This window comes from Pinus tabuliformis, chromosome Q (assembly GCF_031772625.1).
Source record: "Pinus tabuliformis cultivar Carrire ecotype Pingquan chromosome Q, CPIR1, whole genome shotgun sequence".
NCBI classification, from domain to species: domain Eukaryota; kingdom Viridiplantae; phylum Streptophyta; class Pinopsida; order Pinales; family Pinaceae; genus Pinus; species Pinus tabuliformis.
In genome coordinates, this window is record NC_142296.1 from 251129347 (window position 1) to 251153996 (window position 24650).

General features: G+C 38.4%; 1 protein-coding gene across 3 annotated transcripts in view; it reads left to right on the forward strand.

The window, feature by feature from the left end:
- LOC149219119 (uncharacterized) overlaps positions 1 to 24650 on the forward strand; it is a 289169-nt gene that overhangs the window by 12011 nt on the left and 252508 nt on the right. For 2 of the 3 annotated variants that reach the window (XM_089384274.1, XM_089384275.1), the window contains exon 2: positions 20336 to 20511. In XM_089384274.1, coding sequence (XP_089240400.1) covers positions 20336 to 20511 — 176 coding nt within the window. Of the gene's footprint in view, positions 1 to 20335; positions 20512 to 24650 lie in introns of those variants that run through there. The other variant, XM_089384276.1, reaches the window with a different exon arrangement.

Sequence of the window (24650 nt, forward strand, 5' to 3'; positions counted from 1 at the left end):
TTATATATTATTTTATTATATATATATATATATTAAAAATTAGATATTATCATATTTCTTACACAAATTTTAATTAATGATACAAACTTATTGATTTCAAACATAGATCTTCATCTATAGCTATTAGCATGCATAGTACATACAAAATTCAAATAAATGTCAGTGGTACTGGTCACATAAATGATAAATCTATTAAAAATTTAAATCATGATTCATAATTCATAACTGAAAGACAACTTACAACTATAAGATAGTAAGATAAACACGTTGACAACTGTAGTTTTCTCATTAAGTCATCAAATCAAAATGTGTTGCATAGGTAGTGCTGGTGCAATGCCAATGGCAAATAGAATTAGGAAATTTAAAACAACTACAGGTATACAAGCCTCAAGGCATCAATCAACATCAGAATCTGCATTACTGTCCTCATCATCATGGTCCCCACTGCTCTCCTCTGCATCCTCCTCCTCCCCTGTATCCATAGTCGCCTCTGCATCTGCTGGTGTGGAGGTTGACCCCTCGGATCATTGAGATCCATGTTGGCCAATGCCAACTCAACAGTGGTGTCTAGACCCATATCATCAGGAAAGACATCCCACATCTTTGTCTTTCCCCTCAACCACTCTTCCCTCTGCTTGTAAATAAGACGAAGGTTGGTGTGCACATACACCATTGTCTCTGCCCTGGACTGCTCAAGCCTGCTCTTCTTCACACTACACAAATTCCCATATGTGCTCCAATTCCTCTCGCAACAAGAGGATGAAGTCACCTGAGAGAGGAGCCTCATGGCTATCTGCTGAAGAGGAGGGCTTGTTGCCCCATGATTTGCCCACCAAGAATAGGGCTTCTTAGCCCCCCTGTCTCTAATCACATCATAACCTCCAAATCAACCACTGCCAGTGGAAAATTTTGCAAAGGCATCCTCCACCTCAGCAAGCAATGCACTATCCTGATAAATCTGCCTAAATGCCTCTTTCCTCCCCTGTGAGATTTCACCATCCATGTGAGGAGGGAATCTGCGGGAAGGTCCACCATTCAGCCACTCATGGCTGTAGTATTTGGGGTTCAATGAGTGAGCCAAACAATGTAAAGGTGTACAATTCTTGTCCCATCTGCTAACAAGAATATCATGTATGGTATCACAGAAGGCCTCTGGTGATGTTTCATACTCGGGGCACTCACTCTATAGAATAATGCTCCTCACAGACTCAATCATGGAATCCCATCCCTCATAAACCTCTCCTAGGATGGGTTTGTCTGTATCTGCAACTCGAAGCAAAGAAATGATAGGGTCCATGATCCGAATAATTAGATCTACCCTCTCCCACCAAGCATCATCTAGCACTGTGTCCTTCACTCTTTCAGAGGCTGCCTGATCTGTTTTTTTCCAAAAAGACCAAAACTCAGAAATAACCATGGACCCAAGAGCGGTCTTGACACCCCTCAACCTCTTCAACATCATGAATGAAGATGCAAACCGTGTATCAGCAATCTTCAACAATGATAGATTGCTGCACTCCTTGTAGATAGTGAGGGCATTGGTATGATTTTGCACAAAGTTACGGATATGTCTTGCATCCTCAATAATGCTTCCAATCCAAAGCACATCAGAAGCAATGGATTTCAGTGCTAAGTTTAATGAATGGACAATGCAAGGTGTCCAAAACACTTGTGGATATTTAGCTTCCACAATCATGCCAACAGCCTTGCAAACAGGTGCATTATCTGTAATGATTTGCACACAAGAATCAACACCTACATCTTCAACAACTTTAATAAATAACTCACCCATAAATTGTGCATCTTTGTATTCGCCAAGTGTATCCACTGCTTTCATGAAAACTGGACCATTCAAGGAAGACACCATGAAGTTGATGATTGGGTGTCGTGCTGGATCTGTCCATCCATCAGAAACAATGCTAACCCCAGATGTTGGCCATGTTGCCACAATAGGCTCAAGCATTTTTTGCACCTCTTTTTTTGCCTTTGTCAACAATGTGGTTCTCAGCTTCTCTGACCCAGGAGGCACATACCCTGCTGGAGCCCCTTGAGTTAGAGCTCGGCACATCTCAACAAATAAAGGTGAACGTGCAACATTAAATGATATGAAGTTTTGATAGAAGAAGAAGGCAATGGTGAGATCAAGCTCTTCTCGTCTCTCTTTTTGGAAAATCTTGTCCATTGGACCAAGTGCTCTTCTTTTTGATGCTTGTCCCCCAGTAGAAGTAGAACTCTCAAATGGAAATTTGGTGTTGGCTTTCCTCAAAAATGGAAGGGGGTCTTCATTCTTGGGTATTTTTGATTTTGAAGCCAGTGCCACATGTTCCATACCAACATTGGCCTCCTTTTGCAATTCTTTTATCTTTTGTGAAGTAATAGCTCTACAAGATCCAATCCCACAACCAGGTAAAGCCAACAAATGTGATTTTACACGGTAATATGTGCTTTTAAAAAAATGTTTCAAAAATTGCATTTCCATTGCACATTGCCTCCTCCCTTTCCCTTGTTGTCTGGCCCATCCTCTCTTGTGACATATTTTCACAATGGATATTTATCATTGTCTTTAAGTTCTCTTCCCTCAACATTACTTGCAGCAGACTCTGATGATATTGGGGGAGGGAAGGGCATCTCTACCCATGACATTCTTGCACTTCTTTTGCCCCCTAACTGCTGCCTTTGATTGAGCCATGAACACTGTTACCTGTAAAAAAAATGAACAAACTTACAAAGCATGCACAAATTTGTAAATAAAAAATGAAAATCATATACAAACTGCTGTAATAAATGCAAAAAAATGGAGGTGAAATGCCAGTCTTAGAACAGAGACAGTTTTAGCATGTCTTTTGGAAATTCAACGTTGCAAAAGACATGCCAAGCTTGTACAGGATTTCATTGTATTTGGGCAGCCAAGTTTTCTCCAAGATTGCAGTTTGATCCTGTGGAAGGAGAGGCCGAGGATGAGTGTCACTGTCTAGACTGACTAGTACAGTGACTAGTAATTTAGTTGTAGACTGTAGTATGAATTATTGACAGAGTTTGGGTTAAATCCATATATAAGGACCTGGTTTCATGTTTACCAAATATGAATAGAAATGCAATTTCCTTGTGTACTACTACTCCTAATTGCCAAATGCTATAACTGCATAGTCTGCATTAGGAAGTAAAACTGTGAGAAATATAAATTAAGGGATTCCGTTGATGTTATTTATTTGCCTATTACTGAATCTTTATGGTCATTATTAATTAAAGATAGTTGAAAAAGTGTTGGAATTTTGGTGCAATATTCTCTTATTTTCTTAAACCCTAAGGGAAAAAAATCCCCTCAGGACATTACACCACCTAACACAATGTTAATTTGGTCACTGACTGTGCATTAATCAATTTTAATTTTTAAGTGTCACAGTATTCAAGATTTGAAACATCGATTCTTTGTGATCAAAATGTTTACAATGCCAAGGTTTCCATCAATCCGACAACAATCATACCACAGAGGATATACCAAATGGAAAACAACAATGCCTCAATGTTAGAAAAGCAATTGTGATATGCGGCTATGCCAATAAATAAGATTTTCCCACTATCTTAAGATCAGAAAACTCTGTTCTGAATACGCAAATCCAAGGAAGTTTCGTTATAAGTTATAAGTTTATAACCCTTCTTTGCTGCGATTGGAGTGGTTGAATAATAGTGTGATTGGAGTGGTTTCGTTATCCAAGTAAGTTGAGGCCCTTGTAGATGGAAACCGAGGATTGTCAAAGGGCTTGACTGGTAATGGAGTTGCTCAACGTAAACTGTAAACACTGAAGTTTGAACAGTGAGATTAGAACTTACCTGGTGGACCGATGGTCGATTCTCCTTGCTGAATGCTTTACTCCTTGCTGCAACAGCACAAATCACTTGCCAAATGAAAATATTAATGAGCAAACACGCCCTTTTCATTCCCGCGCTGAGCTTAGCGAGTCTTGGAAATCGGGCACGTGTCCCAAAATCGCGACACGCTTTTGAAAATCGTGACACGACCTCGGATTCGACGTGTCGGAAACGGACACGACGTGTCATGTGATTTGGCCACGAATCCGGACCGAATCATGTCAGATTCGCTGGATTCGAGATTCGTAGGGGGTTTAGGACGAATCCGGTGACTTAGGTTTACGCACATGGTTTTGGGCGCAATGGTTTTTCGGTCCATGGTATTTTGTAGATCTGGTCAAGGGAACTACGGTTATGTTCTAATCTAGGGTTAATGGATTGGGGCTTTTGGATGCTTCGGCATGTATAAATATGTATTGTAACATTGAAAGGAATATAATGGAAAATCAGTCTAGTAGTCCCAGTTTTGGGATCCAGGGGAAAATTTCTGTGTATATTTGTTTTATGTGTTATGCTCTCGCCTTCGTTTATTTTCTGTTTCTAGAATTCGTATGCAGGTAATTTCTGTACGAGGTTAAAACCTACATTCCTCTTCTTGGCCTTCTTCTTGCCTTTAGTTGCGAGGGCAACATTCTCCTCCTCACTTACCCCACCATGTAGATTTCCACTCTTGGCACTCCTCTTGGTCTCCCCGTGGATGAAATCATCCCACATCCTCCTCTAGTCTGGAAAATGCTCTCTGGCAACAATGCCATCTATGAATCCATCTCACTACTTGGGAAAACCTTATAGTGACGTCTTGACCAACTGGTCTTCAAGGATAACCTATCCCATGACAGCGAACTCATGTCTCACCTGTGCGATCTTGGTGAGGTATGAGGTCACAGTGTTAGTCTTGGTCATCTTGGTGTTTCTTAGCTTTTGCTTCAACACCAACTTCCTATTCTCATTGGAACTCTGGTGTAATGTGTTTAGGGACTCCCACATCTCATAGGCAAACTTCTTCCTTGTCACATTAGGGAATAGGTGGTTTTTGATGGCATCGAGAATGATTCTCCTTGCCTTAACATTCCTCTTATTGGAGTCCACCAACTGAGCTGGAACAGTTGGAGGTTGCACAAGACTCTCCACTATGTCCCACACTTCAACTTCTTCAAGTAGTAGCATCATCCTCTTTTTCTAGGGGCCAAAATTTTTAGCCCCACTCAATCTGTCCTCCACCCTCAAACTAGTCGCCGTGACCCTCACAACCAATACAAATCTTAGATCTGTAAATCGCCAAATTTGCCTCCCTCTCAACAACCAAACTTTGGGTATCCGAAGGTAGTTTTGGTTCATTGTTCACAATTTTATAGCAAAAGGTAGCTGTTGGTTGTTTTCTTCTCAGTTGAAAGTGTCATTGTAGGTTCATAGGCTTTGATACCATGTAGAAATTTTGGGCAAATTTGTAGCCCACCCAGTTTCAAGGTTTTAGCATAATGTTTAATCCCATAGCCCCAAAGTGTTAGTTGATATAAAAACTAATAATGCCAATTAACTTGAAACATATAGGACTATTCTACTCCATTTAATTTTCAGCTGGTAAGGAAGAAATAACACAAGCACACAGAGAATTTACACAATGATTTTTTGGTCTAATATGACCCTGGAAAAACTCCACAGTGGGGAAAACTAGTACTAAGGAGGATTTATTTTGCAAATCTCAGAGAATGATTACAACATTAGAAATATATATTTAAGGACTTATCTCTCCTTTAGGAACTTGTGCCTGCATGTAGAAATTTGGGCCATTGTACAATTCTAGCTTTCTCTGCTCAGACTTCAATACACATAAATATGAGCCCTAGGTCTGCTAGTTTTGTTCTAAGTTTCAACATTTGTTACCACTGAGAAATCCTTGAGACTTGAGCCATTGTACAGAAATTTAAATCTCTGACTACGTGCCTCAAATAGTGATTTGCCAGCCTTGAGATTGCTGCTTGAGACCAAGACTTTCAGCTTGGGTTTCGTCCTGCTCCTCTTCTGCAAACTTGAGCTGGTATACTTTCGAAATATAGTCTCCTTAAATTTTGTACCAAACTCCCCTTGATTTTCGGGACTGTCACCTCTTAAAAATCCGCCCCTGAAATTTACGTTGGAGCTACTCCACAACTTGGAGTTTCAGCACTGGTCGATTTCTCCTTGGAAATTCAAATTGTTATACTTCTCTAGTTGTAAGTAGTCTTCTCCTTAAGCAATAATCTATGCTTTAGTAGCCTTCTCTCCTTCTTAGCTCCTCTCTTCTTCTCTAACTCTTCACAAGTAGAATGAGGGAGTTTTCTCTTACCTTTTCTCCCTTTTTGTCTCTCGTTAGATAGGAGAACCCTAACCCTATTCATCATGGGTTGAGATTACATCTTAGGCCATGAGATCAATGGTGGAGATCATTCCCTCACTTGACCCCCTTTTAATATGCCCCCCTCATTAATGACTCCCAGGCACTTTAAAACTTAATTTTTATACCACATACTTTTTCTTCTCATAAAGTTAACTTTAAAACATAAAAGTAATTTTAATATTAGAAAGTACTTAAGTACTTTTTCTAATAGTCGCTTTAAAACATAAAGTGACATTAATATAATGTACCTAGTACATGTAACACATATAGTGACTTTTTCCTCATGACTTTAATATAACCCATCAAGTCACATGCCAAAAAGATTAAAGTGTTTTCCTAGGCAAAAAGGCTAATGGATTAGGAAACACCTCCTTCGTACCATTATATTTTTAACACCCAATGAACGCTGGTTCTTCATGTTCTTCCAAGGTTTATTATTTTTTTGTTAACTTTGGCAGAGCTGCTATCTATATTTCAAAATCAAAATTTACATCCATCCTTCATATGTTCTAGGTGGTTAACCTGCCTGAAGGAACCAGGCAACCACCTGTCTGCATTAAATCCAGATCAAAATTTGAAAATGTTTGTCTCTATGTTTCTACCATTTTTGCTCTTCTGAGCTCTACTCATTATCCTAGCTTTTATTCTAAGGTAATACATCAGATTTCAGTTTTTTGCTTAAAAAAAAACACTAACAGACTTGACATATTGCATCAGTCCTCATCTGAGGAGATTATCGGGGCAGGCGCCTTGGCGCTTGATCCAGGGATCTCGTTTCTCTGTTCCATTATCCATTTCATCTCCCTCAACATCTGTTCCATTCTCCCCAGGATGAGATTGTTGCGGGAGGCCTGAATCTGTACCTCTGCTATTTCCTTGAGAAGCACTGACTTCAAGTTTTCCAACTCTTCCTGGTTCTGGTTCCGTAACTGCTCGTTCCGCTGCCTCATTTCCTCCTCTTCTTCCTCCTGGACGGCCCAATTCATATCCATGGCTCTAGCTACCACATGCTTCAGTATCCAGTAATGTTGGATCGTTTTATTGAAGAGTGAGTTACGGCTGCGAGAATTACCTAGGTCTGGCACTATGGCCTCCCACTCTCCCCTGGGGACCTCCTGGTTCGAGCTGATTGATCTCAACTCTCTCTCCCAACCATTTATTTTCTCCTGAATTTTGGGTGGGTTCCCCGCCATGAAAGCATTTATAATGTACATCCTATGCTCGGCCTCCGATTTCCTTCCTCTCCTTTTCGGATTTTTGCTGGTTCCCTCTTCCTGCTTTGGAACCTTTTTTGCTTTTCGTAGGGCCATTTGCTTCTTGACTGAATGCTGCGCGTTACTGAGTCTTTCTTACCTAACAAGACATGGTACCATAAATCAGTAACACAGTTTAATATTTGAGTCTTAATCCATTTACTTACCACCCTTTCCTTGCCAGAATTATGGTTTCCCAGGGTTTGAAGATGGTGTGACGATGCAGAACGCATCGAGGGTTGGCTTGTGATTCGGCCCATTTCCTTTCTTCCACTCGAAATGGCCACGGGAACCCCTCGTTGCCCTTGTTGTTGGCTTTCCGAGGGTCTGTACAGGGGACGACTTTCACTTCTCTCCTGCTGTCGAAGGGGACGACTTTCTCTCCTATTTTCCAGGGATTTCCTACTCTTTATCCTTCTGGGCTTTTTTGCAGGAATGAAAGGAGCTAGGGTTCTGCTGCTTACAGGGTTATCTTGCCTGCTAGAGGTTCCGCCCTTCCCCACCCTGAGAGCTTTCCTGGGTTTGGGGTTTCCTTTCCTCAGGAGGCCTTGATTCATTTTCCCCGGATGACCAGCAGATCTCCTTGGAGCTAAGGCTTTCTGGCTTGCTCCTCTGGTCCAGTAAGGACACTGCTTCCTGGGTATGAGGTTTCCTACTGACAGGCTATGTCTACCTTTTGATCTCGGCCTCATGGTTACCTCAAGAAAATTACATAGACTCCTACCTCTAGCTACAACGAAAAAGATCGAACAGGAGAAAGAGTCTACATACCACCTTTCCTCCTCGTTGTCGTAGCCTTTTTCTGATCGCTGCTCCTGTCTACCACCTTTCTTCATTCCCTCCTGCTTCGTGCTCTGCTGCATGCAAATTCCTAATGCCACCCTAGGTCCTCTTTGGTTTATTCCTGTCCTTCTGTCCCTTCTGACCTCTAGCTGTCCTGCTTCTTTCCCAACACTTTTTCCCGAGTCCTTTTCTCGGGATGTGCCTCGACCGTTCTGTTCGACTTTACTCCTCATAGCTCCTACGTCCTCCTGTCTGTTCTTGCCGTATACTTTTTGTCCTTCTGGTGCCACCTGCCATCCCTTCACTGACCTGCCCGGCTCCACACTTGTCCTCCACCATCTCATTCCTTGATTGTGACTCTGCTGGCTTCTCGGGATGCGGTCCGTCCCTGCCCCGCTCTGTCAGCTACCCTGCTTCTTCACTTGCCCTACTGCGTTCATTTCTCACGTGTGTCCTATCAATCATCACCTGATGTGTCCTTTCCCCGCGTCTGCCACTTGCTGCCTTTTCTTGAACATTCCTCTTTGGATCACTATTGCCACCGTTATCGATGTCTATGAGTTTCTGCAACTGCGCCTTCTCCTCCGGGTAGGGGATCTATGTTCCTCCGAGGTCCATCGACCTTCCCCTGTTTCGGCTTCCCCAATTCGCTAGCCAGTTTGCCGGTCTGTTGCCTGTTCGCCTTACGTGTGTGGGGATCAGATAGTCTATTCTATTTATCAATTTCCCTATTTCACTGGTTAACCATGCTGTTCTCCAGCTCTTGCTAATCTTTTCTGCTAGTGTCTTGTTTTGCAGTTGTTTTACCATGTCAATTACCAGTTTCGAATCACCTTCAATTTGAAGGTTTTGGTGCTTTTCTTGAATGGCAATTTCGAGTCCTCGTTTTAGCGTGTGTAACTCCGCTTCATTGTTTGTTGCTTCTCCACTTCCAAGGTTTATTATTATTATTTTATTATTAATGAAAATAACAACCCCTATTGTAAAATTTGTTCTTTCTCCAATAAAAGCTGAAATATACAATATGTAGACCGCCAATAGAAATTGTAATTATTGTTGTAGGAAAGAATAGTAATAATAATGATGATAAGCACTATTTCAATAAGTGTGAGACTTATTTCCCTCATTTGACCCCCTTTTAATGTGCCCCCCCCATTAAGACTCCTAGGCACTTTAACATTTCAGTTTTATACCACACACTTTTTCTTCTCATAAAGTTAACTTTAAAACATAAGTAACTTTAATATTAGAATAATAGAAAATACTTAAGTACTTGTTCTAATAGTCAAATTAAAACATAAAGTGACGTTAATATAAAGTACCTAGTACATTGTACATGTACCTCATACAATGACTTTTTCCTCATGACTTTCTTATAACCCATCAAGTCACATGCCAAAAAGATTAAAGTGTTTTCCTAGGCAAAAAGGCTAATGCATTAAGAAACGCCTCCTTGGTACCCCTATATTTTTAAAAACCAATGAAAGCTGGTTCTTAATGTTCTTCCACCCTTAGTAGGGTTTATTATTATTATTTTATTATTAATGAAAATAACAGCCCCTATTGTAAAATTTGTTCTTTCTCCAATAAAAGCTGAAGTATACAATATGTATACCGCCAATAGAAACTATAATTCTTGTTGTAGGAAAAAATAGTGATAATAATGATGATAAGCACTATCCCAGTAAGTGTGGGACTTATTTCCATATACTATAAAAAAAGCACCCAAGTTTTCAAGCCATCACAATGCAAAACCAATGGGTTATTGCTGGAGAAAACAATATTAATAACAAGCAAACCTTACATAATAATAATCTTCAAACCATCCTTTCCTTTGTCTTGTCAAGTAGGTTGAGGATGCATTCCTCGTGTCCATTCATTCATAAATATTCATGGGCTCATCATGCCCTTACACTCACCATCAACTTTTCACGATCAAACTCTAGTTGAAAATCATACCTTGATTAGAAGTAACTCATGCCTCAATATTGGCTTGTTTTAAGATCCTAATTTCTAAGGATGGAAGGAATTCACTACAAATTTAATGGAAAATTGAAGAAAGCACTTGCTAGAATGTGTTTTAATGTTGTCTGGTGGCTTAATGTAATTTTGTACTTAGTTTCATAGTGATGATCATTACAACATTATTTGTGGGCCAATACATGTTAATTTGTCAACAAAAACCTTAAAATCATCTTCCAGATAGAAAAGTGGCATGACTAGTAGTACTCCTGCTTTTCTTAGGGGTTGAAATTGCAATCGTGTTGAAACCATGGCCTAAAAAACAAGTTCCAATTCAAATAAAACCATAAAAGAAAAGAAAATAAAAGGAAGAAGAGGGGTAAATTAGATGAGAAAAACACAAACTATGGAGAACATAAAATTTAAAAACAAAATTTAAAATATATATATTTACAAAAATTACAAAAAAACATAAATTTTTTTTAAAATAAGAAAAACATAAAAATGGAAATCCCCTTGAGCTCCTTTGTTACCCTCTTGTAAAAAAAATTACAAAAAGCAAAAAAAGGCAAAGTAATAACCATGAAAACTCTCTAAATTTTATTTTATTTTTCTATGCCTTAAATTTGTTTTCGGATATATTTTTAGATTCATGTTAGCTTTTTTCTTTTATTTTCTATTAGTTTTTCAAAAGTTGTGGGGATTTTATATTTTATTTTAGTTTTTTAAGAGGAGTGATCCGGATTTAAACAGGAACGCAATAAAATACAAAGATAACCATAAACACAAAGATGCAGCGGAAATAATACTTCATTTCATTAATGTAAAATACTGAAATATGCTTACAACAGTAATGGAAATAAACTAGCTAGGGCGATGGTAGCTATCTCTGAGAAGAGATGTGGTGGCTACATGCCTTTGAACTGTTCTGAACTGTGTTACAATGAGGCTCGAAGGCCTATTTATTGTTGATGAACAATGGAAAACCCTTAACATTCCGAAATCTAACCCTAAAAGATGAAACGCCAAATTGTGGGCCCCGTTTGGGGTAAATTGGTACATCAATTTCCCGGGGTCGTAACTTTGGCATACTATCTCCGTTTGACGCGTACAATAGCTTGTTGGAAAGATTTATCCGAGCACTACAACTTTGGGGAGGCAACATGGGTCCATGGACCCATGTTGCCCTAGATTCCCAAAAAAACGTCGTTTAGGGCCTCAAAATGGCTCCGGAAGTTTAGGACCCAAAAAACTGCTAAAAATAGTAAACTGTGATACAATTTAGGAAACTGAAAAAGCTGAAAGAGACAGTTGTGGGGGTCCAAATGGGATAGGTGGGTGGCCACCAACATCCATCTGGATCATTCCTCCCCCCTTAGGAAGCAATGGTCCCCATTGCGTTGAGTTCCTCCCTGAGATGAGGAAGCTTCTGCTGAGCTGGGTCTCCGGTGAGTTGTTCTGCAATCTCTGATGTGTCCAGAAATGGTGGAAAGCATGGTCGACGATGGTCCACATTGAACACTCGGTGCAAGCGAAGGAATGGAGGAATGCTGTGCTTCAAAGCATTGTTGCCTGTAGCCTTGGTACTGGTGTAAGGACCATGTCGGAGTGGTCTGAGTTTTTGATGGGTTTTGGTAAGGCATTCTCTCTGTCGATGCAACCAGACTTTGTCGCCCACCTGAAACTTTTGTGGTACCCCTGTGGGTGAGGAGAAGTTGTTCCTGTGTCTTGTCATGACCATATCCCTTTGCTGCTGCTGCTGCATGGAGGAATCCTTCACAGGGACCATGGATGTAGCAACGATCTTCCCCATACAGATGAATTTCCTGGTCTGGGAGATGAGCTTGCTGCCTTTCTTAGCGGTGATCAAAGATGTGGCGGTAGGTGGGGCTACCTCTGGTATCCTGTATAATGAATTATTCAAAGAAATAATGACAGCACGAGGCCTAGACTCATACACAGCATGTCGCCTCCACAAGTATGGCTGGCCTAATAATACATCACAAACATCCAGAGGTGTAACATCACACAATACCTCGTCTGTGAAGGGTTTGACGCTGTAGGGAAGGCGGCACTGCTGGCGAACTTTTAGATCTCGTCCTTCGTGAAGCCACCCGATACTGTACGGCTGTGGGTGCGGTGTAGTCGGTAGGCCCAACCGCTTCACGACCTCTGCTGAAATAAGGTTCTTTTGGCTGCCACTGTCGACAATGAATTGTAGCGGCGAACCCTTCACCCACATCTGTGAGTGGAAAAGACGCTCCCCCTCTTCTGGATTTTCGGGCTCATCTTTCTGGATCTTAGCGGTGGCAACAGTGGCGCTGGGATCCGCATCAATGATCTGCTTCCCTTTGCCATTCCCCTTGTCAGGTTTTGGCTCAGGGTCAGAACATGCATCTGATTCGGAAGCCTTCAACTCGGCCACAAGCGACTGCTTGGTCCGACACTCACTTGTGTTATGAGTGGGACTCTTGTGGAACTCACACCACTTTCCTGTGTTCTTCTTCAGCTTCGTGGTGGTGTTCTTTTCTTGCGGCTTCGACGGGTTGTCTTGGGTCACCCCGCCTTGGCTTTGTCCTTTGGGCTTCGGATTTGCAGATCCAAAGTCTCGCTTCTTCTGTTTGAACTTTTGCTCGATTTTGACAGCGTATCGGTATGCTGTGCCAAGTGAGGAGATGTTCAAGAACACCATCTCTTCCTGGATGTACTTACGCAAGCAACCACGGTATTTGAGGTACCAGATGCAGCTCAGAATCTTTGATACCCAATTGTGTGCGAAGGGTATGAAAAATGTTTGTGAACTCCGGCACATCTTGGTCTCGTCCCTGCCGCAGTGTGGTCCATTTGATGTATTTGTCCTCATAGCTTCCGACAGGGTAGTACTGCTCTTTGATGGCATCTCAGAAGTCATTCCAAGTGGGTGCGGCTGAAAATAGTGAGCCTGTACTTTCATCCTTCTGCTCGCAGTAGGTTTCCCACCAGTCCTTGACGTGGGGGGCTGCTTTGAGAAGAGCAAAAACAATCTTTTCCCGACTTGAAAATTCGTGAACAGAAAAATACCCATCTAGCAGATTTAACCATTTATCTACGGCATCTGCGTCTATTTGATCCTCAAAGATGGGGATTTCAAAATTAACTTGTACCTTAAACGGTGTGGCATTTCCAGAGTCGCTGTTGGAAGCCGATGCGTCGCCTCTGGGTAGCCGCTGAAGGATCTGCGCAAAGCTATCCATCATCGCGTTCCTTTGCCGCTCGAGTGCTTCTTCGAGCAAGATTTTGATGGGATCTCCTGCCCCCTCATCTTTCTTCTCATCCGCCATGGGAGGCCGTCGGGATTTTCGAGGTTGGTCTTGCAAAGGTTCGACCAGTTCAAGCCCTAACTCCTTATATCCCGACCTCGTTGGGGACATGCAAAGAAAAACAGAGAAAAAGCAGACCGCTCTGATACCACTGATCCGGATTTAAACAGGAACGCAATAAAATACAGAGATAACCATAAACACAAAGATGCAGCGGAAATAATACTTCATTTCATTAAATGTAAAATACTGAAATATGTTTACAACAGTAATGGAAATAAACTAGCTGGGCGATGGTAGCTATCTCTGAGAAGAGATGTGGTGGCTACATGCCTCTGAACTGTGTTACAATGAGGCTCGAAGGCCTATTTATTGTTGATGAACAATGGAAAACCCTTAACATTCCGAAATCTAACCCTAGAAGATGAAACGCCAAATTGTGGGCCCTGTTTGGGTAAATTGGTACATCAATTTCCCGGGGTCGTAACTTTGGCATACGATCTCCGTTTGACGCGTACAATAGCTCGTTAGAAAGATCTATCCGAGCACTACAACTTTGGGAGGCAACATCGGTCCATGGACCCATGTTGCCCCAGATTCCCAAAAAAACGTCGTTTAGGGCCTCAAAACGGCTCCGGAAGTTCAGGACCCAAAAAACTGCTAAAAATAGTAAACTGTGATACAATTTAGGAAACTGAAAAAGCTGAAAGAGACAGTTGTGGGGGTCCAAATGGGATAGGTGGGTGGCCACCAACATCCATCTGGATCAAGGAGGGTGAGCAAAGAGACTTAGTTTCATTTGTTTGTTTGTTTTTTTTGTTTTTTTTTGTTTTTTCTTTATATTTTGAAATTATTTTGTTTTCTAATTTAAGATACTTAAAAAAGCATTTTAAAAACCATCTTTCATTAGTTTTAATCCTAAAAAGAAAAGAAGGGGTTTTACTATTAGTGCTACTTCTTGATCTAAGGCAATGTTGCACGAAGCGCAGACAAAGTGGATACGCAGAAGCGTCATTTCCCAAAATTCTAGGAAGTGAAGCATCTACTATATATATACATTATTTTTTTTGCATTTATATGCAAAAAAAATTCCAAAATACCAAATTAATTGTAGAAGATATGAAAACATGCATATTTGTACATAAATCAAGATAGATATGGCATCAATTGTACATCAATGATTAATTATTTGAGCATCATCTAGAATCTAGATTCTTCTCCTTTTGTATTTCTTTTGCCTCTACCTCGATTGTCTAGGGATATTAGTCAACATTGCTCGATTTTGACCAAACTACCTAATCCAAGCCTTAAAATATGGTGTAAAAAGATTAACATGCTTGATCAATGATTTTGACTCGATTGAAAGGTAATTTTTTGCTAAGGCCATGATAGAGGAGTTAAACAATTAACACCACTAACACATATGGGGCTTGGTGCTCTTGATTAAATGCCAATCACACATACATGATATAATATAATGAAATGTGACAATCTCATTGACCTTGAATTCTTGAAAACTGTTAAGTTTGCTGAATTTTGAATAGGATATGAAATTATATTTTCTCCATATGAAGTCCGATGAGGCTGGAACCACTCTCAAACATCTTGAGTCATTTCATGGGAATGTTAAAAATTTAAGTAAAAAGATGAAAATGAAAGATAAAAAAATGCCATTTTTACTTTAAGAATTTAACATTGCCATGAGGGAGCATCTAGGAAGCATCTAAAGAGCATCAAGGGAGCATCTTGGGAGTGTCTGGGAAGCCCCAACCCAACTTAAGTCAAAGAAAAAATTAGGAGCATCAAGGGAGCACCTTGGGAGTGTCTGGGAAGCCTAAACTCAACTTAAGTCAAAGAAAAAATAAAAAAAAATTTAGAACGCCGTAGAACCGCCCATCAAGTGCATATGTATGCAACTATATGTATTATCAAGGTCTTAATCAAATATATATATATATATATATATATTAATATAAACTTCGTGTCTATATATATATATATATATATATAGACATGAAGTTTATATTAATATAAATAGTATTTTTGGGAACCAACATAGATCTATCTTAACTCTAGATCTACCAACACATATGGGGCTTGGTGCTCTTGATTAAATGCCAATCACATATACATGATATAATATAATGAAATGCCACAATCTCATTGACCTTGAATTCTTGAAAACTGTTAAGTTTGTTGAATTTTGAATAGGATATGAAATTCTATTTTCTCCATATGAAGTCCGATGAGGCTGGAACCACTCTCAAACATCTTGAGTCATTTCATGGTAATGTTAAAAATTTAAGTAAAAAGATGAAAATGAAAGATAAAGGAGAATGCCACTTTTACTTTAAGAATTTAACATTACCATGAGGGAGCATCTAAAGAGCATCAAGGGAGCATCTTGGGAGTGTCTGGGAAGCCCCAACCCAACTTAAGTCAAAGAAAAAATTAGGAGCATCAAGGAAGCACCTTGGGAGTGTCTGGGAAGCCTAAACCCAACATAAGTCAAAGAAAAAATAAAAAAAAATTTAGAACGCTGTAGAACTGCCCATCAAGTGCATATGTATGCAACTATATGTATTATCAAGGTCTTAATCAGATATATATATATATATATAGACACGAATTTTATATTAATATAAATAGTATTTTTGGGAACCAACATAGATCTATCTTAACTCTAGATCTACCAAGCATTGAGAGGAGACAAATATTTTGAGGTGCAGATTTTTTCTTAAGTTTTGCACTGAAAAGGAGGTTTGCGTCTTGAGATATTTGATCAAGGAATTCCTTAGGGGCGAAATTTTGCGAGTTGGCTATTTGTTGGACATTTCTCGAAAAAATATTCACCCATCTGGTTAAAAATTTGGTCTATTTTTTACACATATATGATTAAATTGATGATATTTACATAAAATTTACCATATTTCATAGAAGATTTCATTTTTTTTTTAATGAATATTCGGCTACATTCTATATGTATGATTTTTCAATCCAAAATAGTCGCCTATAATAATATACATAGGAATAATGTTTGAATCCTTAAAAAATACCTTGGATTTGATCCTCTTGGCTCTTGGTAGATTTGGAGTTAAGATGGATCTATGCTGGTGTAATGATTGTCTAGTGACCACATTTATCGTTGTATAGTCTATCACTATGATGACTGTGAGAATGTCATTATGATGCATTTGTACATACAATGAGGCATCATTAGACTTGTGTGGTCTTTAATATTTAACATTATTGGCTTATTATTCTTATGTAACACAACTCCTTCCTGGGTTCAAGTTCTCATTCCTCTAGTTAACATTATGGGGGTTCCAACTCCTTCCTTGCCTCAAGTTCTCATTCCTCTATTCAACATTATGGGGCAATGTTAGAATGTGTTTTAATGTTGTCTAGTGGCTTGATGTAGTTTTGTACTTAGTGCCATTATGATGATCACCATAACATCATTGCGTCTCGAGAGGCGCTCTCCAACCCAGTATGGTAGAGATGTTGTAATGTAATGTTTAACATTTTGACTAAGTCAAATTACATAAAAGTAAAAATAAATAAAAAGATCAATGTAAATTTTAATTTCGTCAAAATAAAGAAAAATAAAAAATAAAAATAACAAAATAAAATAAACCTATAAAAAGAAAATAATAATAAAAATAAAGATGACCCATGGTATTCATGTGGAATATAGCCTTAAAAAAGGGGGAAATTAAACCAACCTAGGTCCATCTTAACTTCGGATCTACCAAGCGTTGAGAGGGATCAAATTTCTTGAGATGCAAACCTATTTCAGAGTGAAAAGAGATTTAATCCCTCTCGGCGCTTGGTAGATCTGGTGTAAAGATAATCTAGGTTGGTTTGTAGGGCATTGTTGTACGTAACATGGCCTCCCTAGACTTTTGTAATATAGCACATGTGCACATGGAGAGTTTTGAGAGTTATTTGGTGGTGACTTGTCTCTTAAGTAATAATGAGCGACATTCATAGGTTATTCTTATCCACTACTTCTTTATCTCTTTATCATCAACCTTTATGGATTGGTTGATCTCCACCCTTGATTGAGCCATTTGAACAATGGTCCAAGTTTCTCGTAGTTACTATAAATTTAGGAATTGTTCTTCGATCAAGAAAGAGTGGATGATTTCTTATGGTCCTTCCTTGTATCTTTTATTTGCTCTGATCTAGTGTTAGTTGTTAAATGCTTTCCGTATGAATTTAGATATGATAGATCTTGGTTATATGTTTATACATATTGTTCTTGGTTTTTCACCCCCATTGCTACTGGTTCACTATACCCACGCATATAATTACGGTAAGTGATATGACATCTCCATTTTATGGGAAGGAGATAAACAGCGATTTTAACATTGTCATGGTTTTAGTATACTCGAGCATACAATTAAGGCCATAGCTATCATTTCCATCCATTAGAAAGAAGATAAGTGATGGTAATAGGTGGAGGTTTTGACTCTTGAGGCCAAGGAGCATGTTATGTATGACAATGAAGTGTAGCAACATCTTAATCTTGGTGAAGTTAAGTATTGTTTCAACAATTTTTGGAAGGGTTTCCTTGGAGAAAAGAAGAGACATGTTTGCAAAGACCCTATTCTTAAGGCCATTGGAGATACCCTTTTTGATATAGTGTAATTCCCTTATTTTCTCTTTTTCTAGTTGATGTTCATGTTAAGCATTTTGTTGATTTTTTTAATGAATGTGCACCACTCAAGGACCTTGTAGATTCAAATATATGGTGTTTATTTTGGGTGGATCTAGTTTTGGTGCTGTCATAAACACTCACACAAGTGCCCACATGATGAAAGAGAAAGCTGGTCATCCAAGTAATCACCCAAAAGTTCATTTCCTTGCTGCTCATTCATGGACGCATAACATTTTCCTTCATAGGGATATCATGTGCCTCAGGAAAGGACTAGGCTCCCAATATTCGCAAAATACTTTAATTAAACCCAGAAATGAAGATATTTCCTTTGGACTACAATCATCAAAACATTCGATTGCATTGTTTTTGATGGTAAGTACAAACATTTTCATCATGACATCCTAATGGACAACATTGAGATTTGAAATACGTTCAATTAAAGATGTAACGTATATTGTAGTTGAATCAACATGTTTATGGAACTTAAAAATGTGCTTCACATACTTGATCGAGGGAGCTCATTTGGATATCGAGGAATACTAGTGAATTCTAGAGGTCCAAACCATACAACTTTTAACTCCTGGTGGAGTAATGCCACATATTTTTGTCTTCCAACTATTTAAAATGAAAATTTGATATAAAATTTTGAAAACACGTCATTATCGTGCTTCTTTTGCATATCAATGAAGTTGCTAGGTGATGTCTCAAATGCCTCTAAACCTTGTTGGATGTTCTTACTCTATACAGTATAAACAGGTCGCTTCAAAATCTTTTGGAACATGGATTTATTCTTTCGTGGAGTCGTCAAATGAGAAAGAAATCTTCAAAGAAATGCCTTAATCAAATCTCTATGTCCAGTCTATTGAATCTCAAGAAGTTGACTTCGTCCTTGACAATGATGCCAATTTGTTATCTCGCAAATTTGCACTTCAAATGTTATGAAGTCCTTCAATGAAGTGCAAGCATATGGGTAGTTAGGGCTGTAGGGCCACATCCATGTGTGTGATTTCATCTTCGACAAATTGAACTTCTCCATCTTCTTAGGTCATCCTTCACAATATTCTCCATCTCATTGTACGACTTTGACTACTAAATCTGATAGATGAATGCGTTTAGGCGGAAATGTCCTTGTAACTTTGAGACGTCACACCTTATTCAAATTTATTGTCTTGAGACATCTTGAATGAGTATCTCCAAGGGTGTAGTGTTTCATTCAGAGTTGGTGGGAGTGCTTGCTTAGTTCAAGAATCCTCAATTTGTTTGCTTCTCTCTATGTATGCAATACTTTTACCAAACTCATCATATCTTCTTAGTCTTCCTACATGTCATTCTTTTTACCCAACTGAAGGTAATTCTTGTATGAACCATAATTGTCGCTTTAATACTAGAAACAAGAAATGACCATGGTGACTATACAGGCAGCCTTTAATAACTAACAAGATCTAATGTCATGAGAAGGAAACACAACACAAAAGCTAGATTCTGTTTGGAATTAATGATATGGTATTTTTGAAGAAGATTACAAAAAATGAACTATTAAATCAGTATCTACCAATACACTCCATTTCAAGAAAAATCACATGGGGAATCCAAGGGATGGCTCCCCACATTTTTTTTTGCATCCTTAGTAAACATGTTATTGTAAACTAGTGCAACTCACTGAGGGGATTTCAACCCGGCATCTGCTGGCACGGAACTAGCCAAATGCCCAACAACATTGGTGATGATCGGTTGAGGTAACCCCTTTGGTTTTTTCTTCCCTTTTATTCGTAACCCCTTTAAATAGTGCACTTATTCCAACTATTGTATTATCTGTAGTTAAATATTATTGTCACTAACATTTTATCCTTATCTAGATTTTCCTTGCAACTTATGTTTATCTATAATTGTTACACTGTAAAATATTTATATCTTCATTTGAAAAATACAATTTTTGATGATAATAATCTTCATGCACTTGCCTTTCATACAAATGCATTTATTTCATAAACTCATCTACATGTGCAACACATTTTCTGCTCAAAAACACGATGCCTTGTTAGAATATTGTATCTACGTAGGTTTGTGTACTGTAGTTTGGGTTTATCATTAGTTTGTGTTCTAAACTTTTGTGGCATTGAATTTGTAGAGGACAGGCTTCCTCCAAAGGGAGTCTTCAAGAATAAGTTGGAGTGGTGGGACAAATGGCATAACACTGTTTTACATGCTGTTGAAAGTGGGAGCATTAAGGATATTGCAAAGGCCACACTTGAAATTGCTCTCCAAATGAAGAAAAATATCACAACTTCCTGGTGGCGCTCTAATGTGAGTATGTGTTGTGCAACAATTGTGTTCTGTATCATCTTATGCTTAGGTGCAGCTTTGAATATCTATTTTGTGAAGTATGATCAAATGTCGATAATCATGCTTCCCACCTTTCCAACTTCAAAATTTAGGGCAATTGGAGTCAACTATGTTACATTACTGTCCTGTATCCACCGATGGCATTTGCAAATGTGCAACTCAATGAAGATCTCTTCTCTCTTTCTTGGGATAGCTGAACTCTTTCAATGAACAATTCAATGTGATGATATGAAGACCATGTCATGTATTCTGATAGTTCTATTAAAGGCAATCTAGTAATGCTTGAACACCTTTGTTTTTGTCAGCTCTATTAAGCCTGCAGAGGAAATAATGAATTTAGGTGTTATTCTATATCAGCTGACTTTAGCCTAGACACATAATCTTGGCTGGTGAAATATGCAGTGGTGATGAATTTTTCGTTTGAAGTTTTATATTAGTGTATTAAATATCTAATCTGACTTTATACCTTCAATTTCATTCAAGATAAACGAAACGGCTTAAATGAGACAACTTTACTTGAATATGATAAATGATTTGTTCCATCTTGGTACGTTTGGTTATCATTCTGTAAATTGAAAACTTCAATCAGTATAAGTATTATACACATTGCGATACAGTTCATAATTGTGGATACAAACCGCATTTACTTGGATGCCATAACAATAACAAAGTGCACACACATGTGAAACCCCTAGCCCCATGCTCTTGTTATCATTCTGCAAATTGAAAATCTACACGAGAATAGCTGTTATATGGGGCCAGGGTTCATAAATACGGGCACAAACTACTTTGAATTGCATTCATGACAAAAACAAAGTGCACATTCATGAGGATCAATTATATAAATGGCAGGCTATTATAATGGGACACAAGGGGCATGCTACAACATTTTAGATAATGCAAAACCATGTTCCAAAGTAAATTCAACATAAGCAAGCAGTCCTTGACAACAACCATCTTCCTCAGGTCTCTATGTTCCAGTTCCACGCTGATTAGAAATGTCAGGTTTAAGGGAATTTTTAGTATCTTACTAGGTGGACCAAAATTTGCTTTGATTTTTTTTTCCACAGAAAAAGACCCGTAACATTTATTAATACAAATAAAAATTACATTTTGTAAATACAACAAGTGTGTATGCTGAAAAGCCACAAAAAACATCATTGTCTGATACAAAGCATTTGTGACTGGAGAGCAGAGAATAAAACCCTAATATCAAAAACCCTTGCCCTATGCAATAATAAACCAAGGCACGCAGGCCATAGGCTGCCAAAAAACAAGGACAAAACATAAGGTGTGCAGGTCTCCCGGGACCCAGAAGGGATCGAAAAAGAAAAGAAAATATCCAAGTGAGCCAATAAGTTGCGTGAATGCAAAGAAACAAAAACAGGGCCTGAAACCCACACCAAGAGGCTGTAATAACCTCATGAAGCAAGCCACAAAGCCAAAAGGCGCCTGTGCAGAGGCTGTGAAGGAAGAGGTGTGATAAAGAACAAAAAGGGGTTAGAAAACCCCATCCCCTCAACTTGTCACAGGTGGACAGCGCAACAAAAACCGATGAAGACCACGACCCCAATGGCGACAAGTGTGACCCACGAACTAGAGAGCCCTGCAAAGATAACCCCTGTGGCGGCAAGAGAAAAAGAAAGGGCTGCAGAGCCCAACAGAAACCCCCTTGAATCCTTGGAGAATCAGTGAATTGTTATGAGTAAATATATATAAATAATATAAATATAAATAATGAGGATAATTGTAATAATGATTAGTTAAGTAGTAATTAATACTGAAGAGGCATGACTCTCCATGAAGAGGCACCTGCCTAATATATAAGCAGGCCTCTCACTCTCATTTGTATCATCATCATTCTTCATAATTTTATATATAATAATATTTGTATCCTCAATGGATATTTTCATATTCCAAGTCTTCTGGAGTCTTTAACTTGAAGGATGAACTTTGTTCGTTCAATTTGGTATCAAAGTAGTTCGATCCTCTGGCCGCAACCATTGCATAAAGTTAGTCTGATCCGGTATTTGGTCGTAAAATTCGTCAACCTTGTTGTTGTTGAAGCATTTCGCTACATAGTTCGGAGCTTCTCCATTTTGCAGGTGTCATTGCTAGGCCTTTGACCATTAAAAAAAATAATAATAATTAAAAAAATAGTATTAAAAAAAATTATATAGAAAAAAAGGTTAAAAAAAACTATATAACAAACAATATATAAAAATAAAAAATAAAATCATTTATATATATATAATTAATTAATTAATTAAAAAAATAAAAAAACAAAAAAGAAAGAAAAAAAGAAAGTAAGGAAGAATGACTTACCTACTTGCAATCACCGACACTGATCTAATTACCTACCTGCAACCAACGGCACCTATCGACCTACCTGCAACCAACGGTACGTATCGACCTACCTGCAACCAACGGCGCTGTTCGACAGCAACCAGTGGCATCGATCAACCAACAGACTCTCGTAGCCAATTGTTGGAATCCATCATGCAGCCAACCGCGAGCAACCACAACCAGACATCCTGGCCCAACAACACTTGCCGACTACTAGATTACCGCCTACCTATCTGCTCCATGGACCGGTTCATTACAATATTAGAGCAACGACAAAACCGTGATTCTGCAAACAAACCAACACCGCCATGCTTCTCACCAGCGTTGTTAGCCTCTCATTGCTGCAGCGATCTTTCTGTCTACCGTCGTCGAGCGTTAATCGTGGGTCGGCCAACTTGTTCCACCATAATATTATTAACGTATTGTACAAATTCGGGAGCTACTTCCAGAATTACAATAAAAATTAAAGATATCGTACTACAGAAGGGTTAGAGTGAAGGATTTTGAAAACTGAGAGTTAACAACGACTGGAGAATCGTAGCCATTGTTTCATAAAGGGTTTGAAAACTGTGATTTAACACTGGGAGAACTGCAGCATCGTTTCATAAAACAACTAAGCGAACTTGATAATTCCAGCATTAAAAAATATTATAGATGAAAATAGTATAGGAATTACAAGGATATTAAAATAAAATTAAAGATATAAAGTATACTTTTAAAGTGAAAATTAAAAGGTATAAAGTATACTTTAAAAGTGGCACCCTATATACTTATATTGACAAAAAAAGATTGTTATTAAAAAAGTACCTTTTTTAAATGATAGAAAAATATAAAACCAAAAAGAGGAGATTGTTCCATTATTCAAGTCATTATAGCTGGAATAAAACGTGAGACTTGGAGAAAAAATAACAATTCATATTAAATTTAGGTTATTATAAGTTTAAAGAGGTTACCATTATACTTGGGGCTTGTCCCGAGAAAGTAAAATGGAGACTAGTAATGAAAGGTTTCCTAAAACCTTTAGTAAATGTGTTGGTACATTATTTAAAATCAAAGGATCACTGGCAAGAAGAGATATCATAATCTCTATCAGTTCTACTGAAAGAAGTAATTATGTTAGTCCTAAATGTGCTAACCAATTAGTGATTCTTGAATCAAATATAGTTGAAACAAATTTTGTTGACATAGGTGACAAACAATACGACATAAGCAATTTACACCTAAGTATTGGAGATTATACTTTTACCTTGCAATTCACTGTGAAAACCTTATTCTTTAACGATAGTGACATTATTTTGGGTTCACCCTAGATGGAAACCCTTGGTTCCTTTATTCTAAATACAAAAAAGAAGTTTTGACATTTTCCCACAAAAAGAAAAAAATAACGCTACAAGATGTTACTTTGAAGGCAGATTCAATGACGCCAGAAGACATGCAAAAAATCTCAAAAGTAATTCTTCAAGAAAGTAAAAAAGCGATACAAAATATGCAAACGAAAGTTGACAAAATCACCATTGACAAGAATGAGGAAGTTTCTCGACTTAGAGACCATAGTGAAAAATTACTAATGCAAATTAAGAAGCTTAAGAAGGATAAGAAGTTGTTGGAAAACAAGGGGCAACAACTTGTTGAAATGGAAGCGTCGAAATCTTCAAATGGGTTCACCCTAGATGGAAACCCTTGGTTCCTTTATTCTAAATACAAAAAAGAAGTTTTGACATTTTCCCACAAAAACAAAAAAATAACCTTACAAG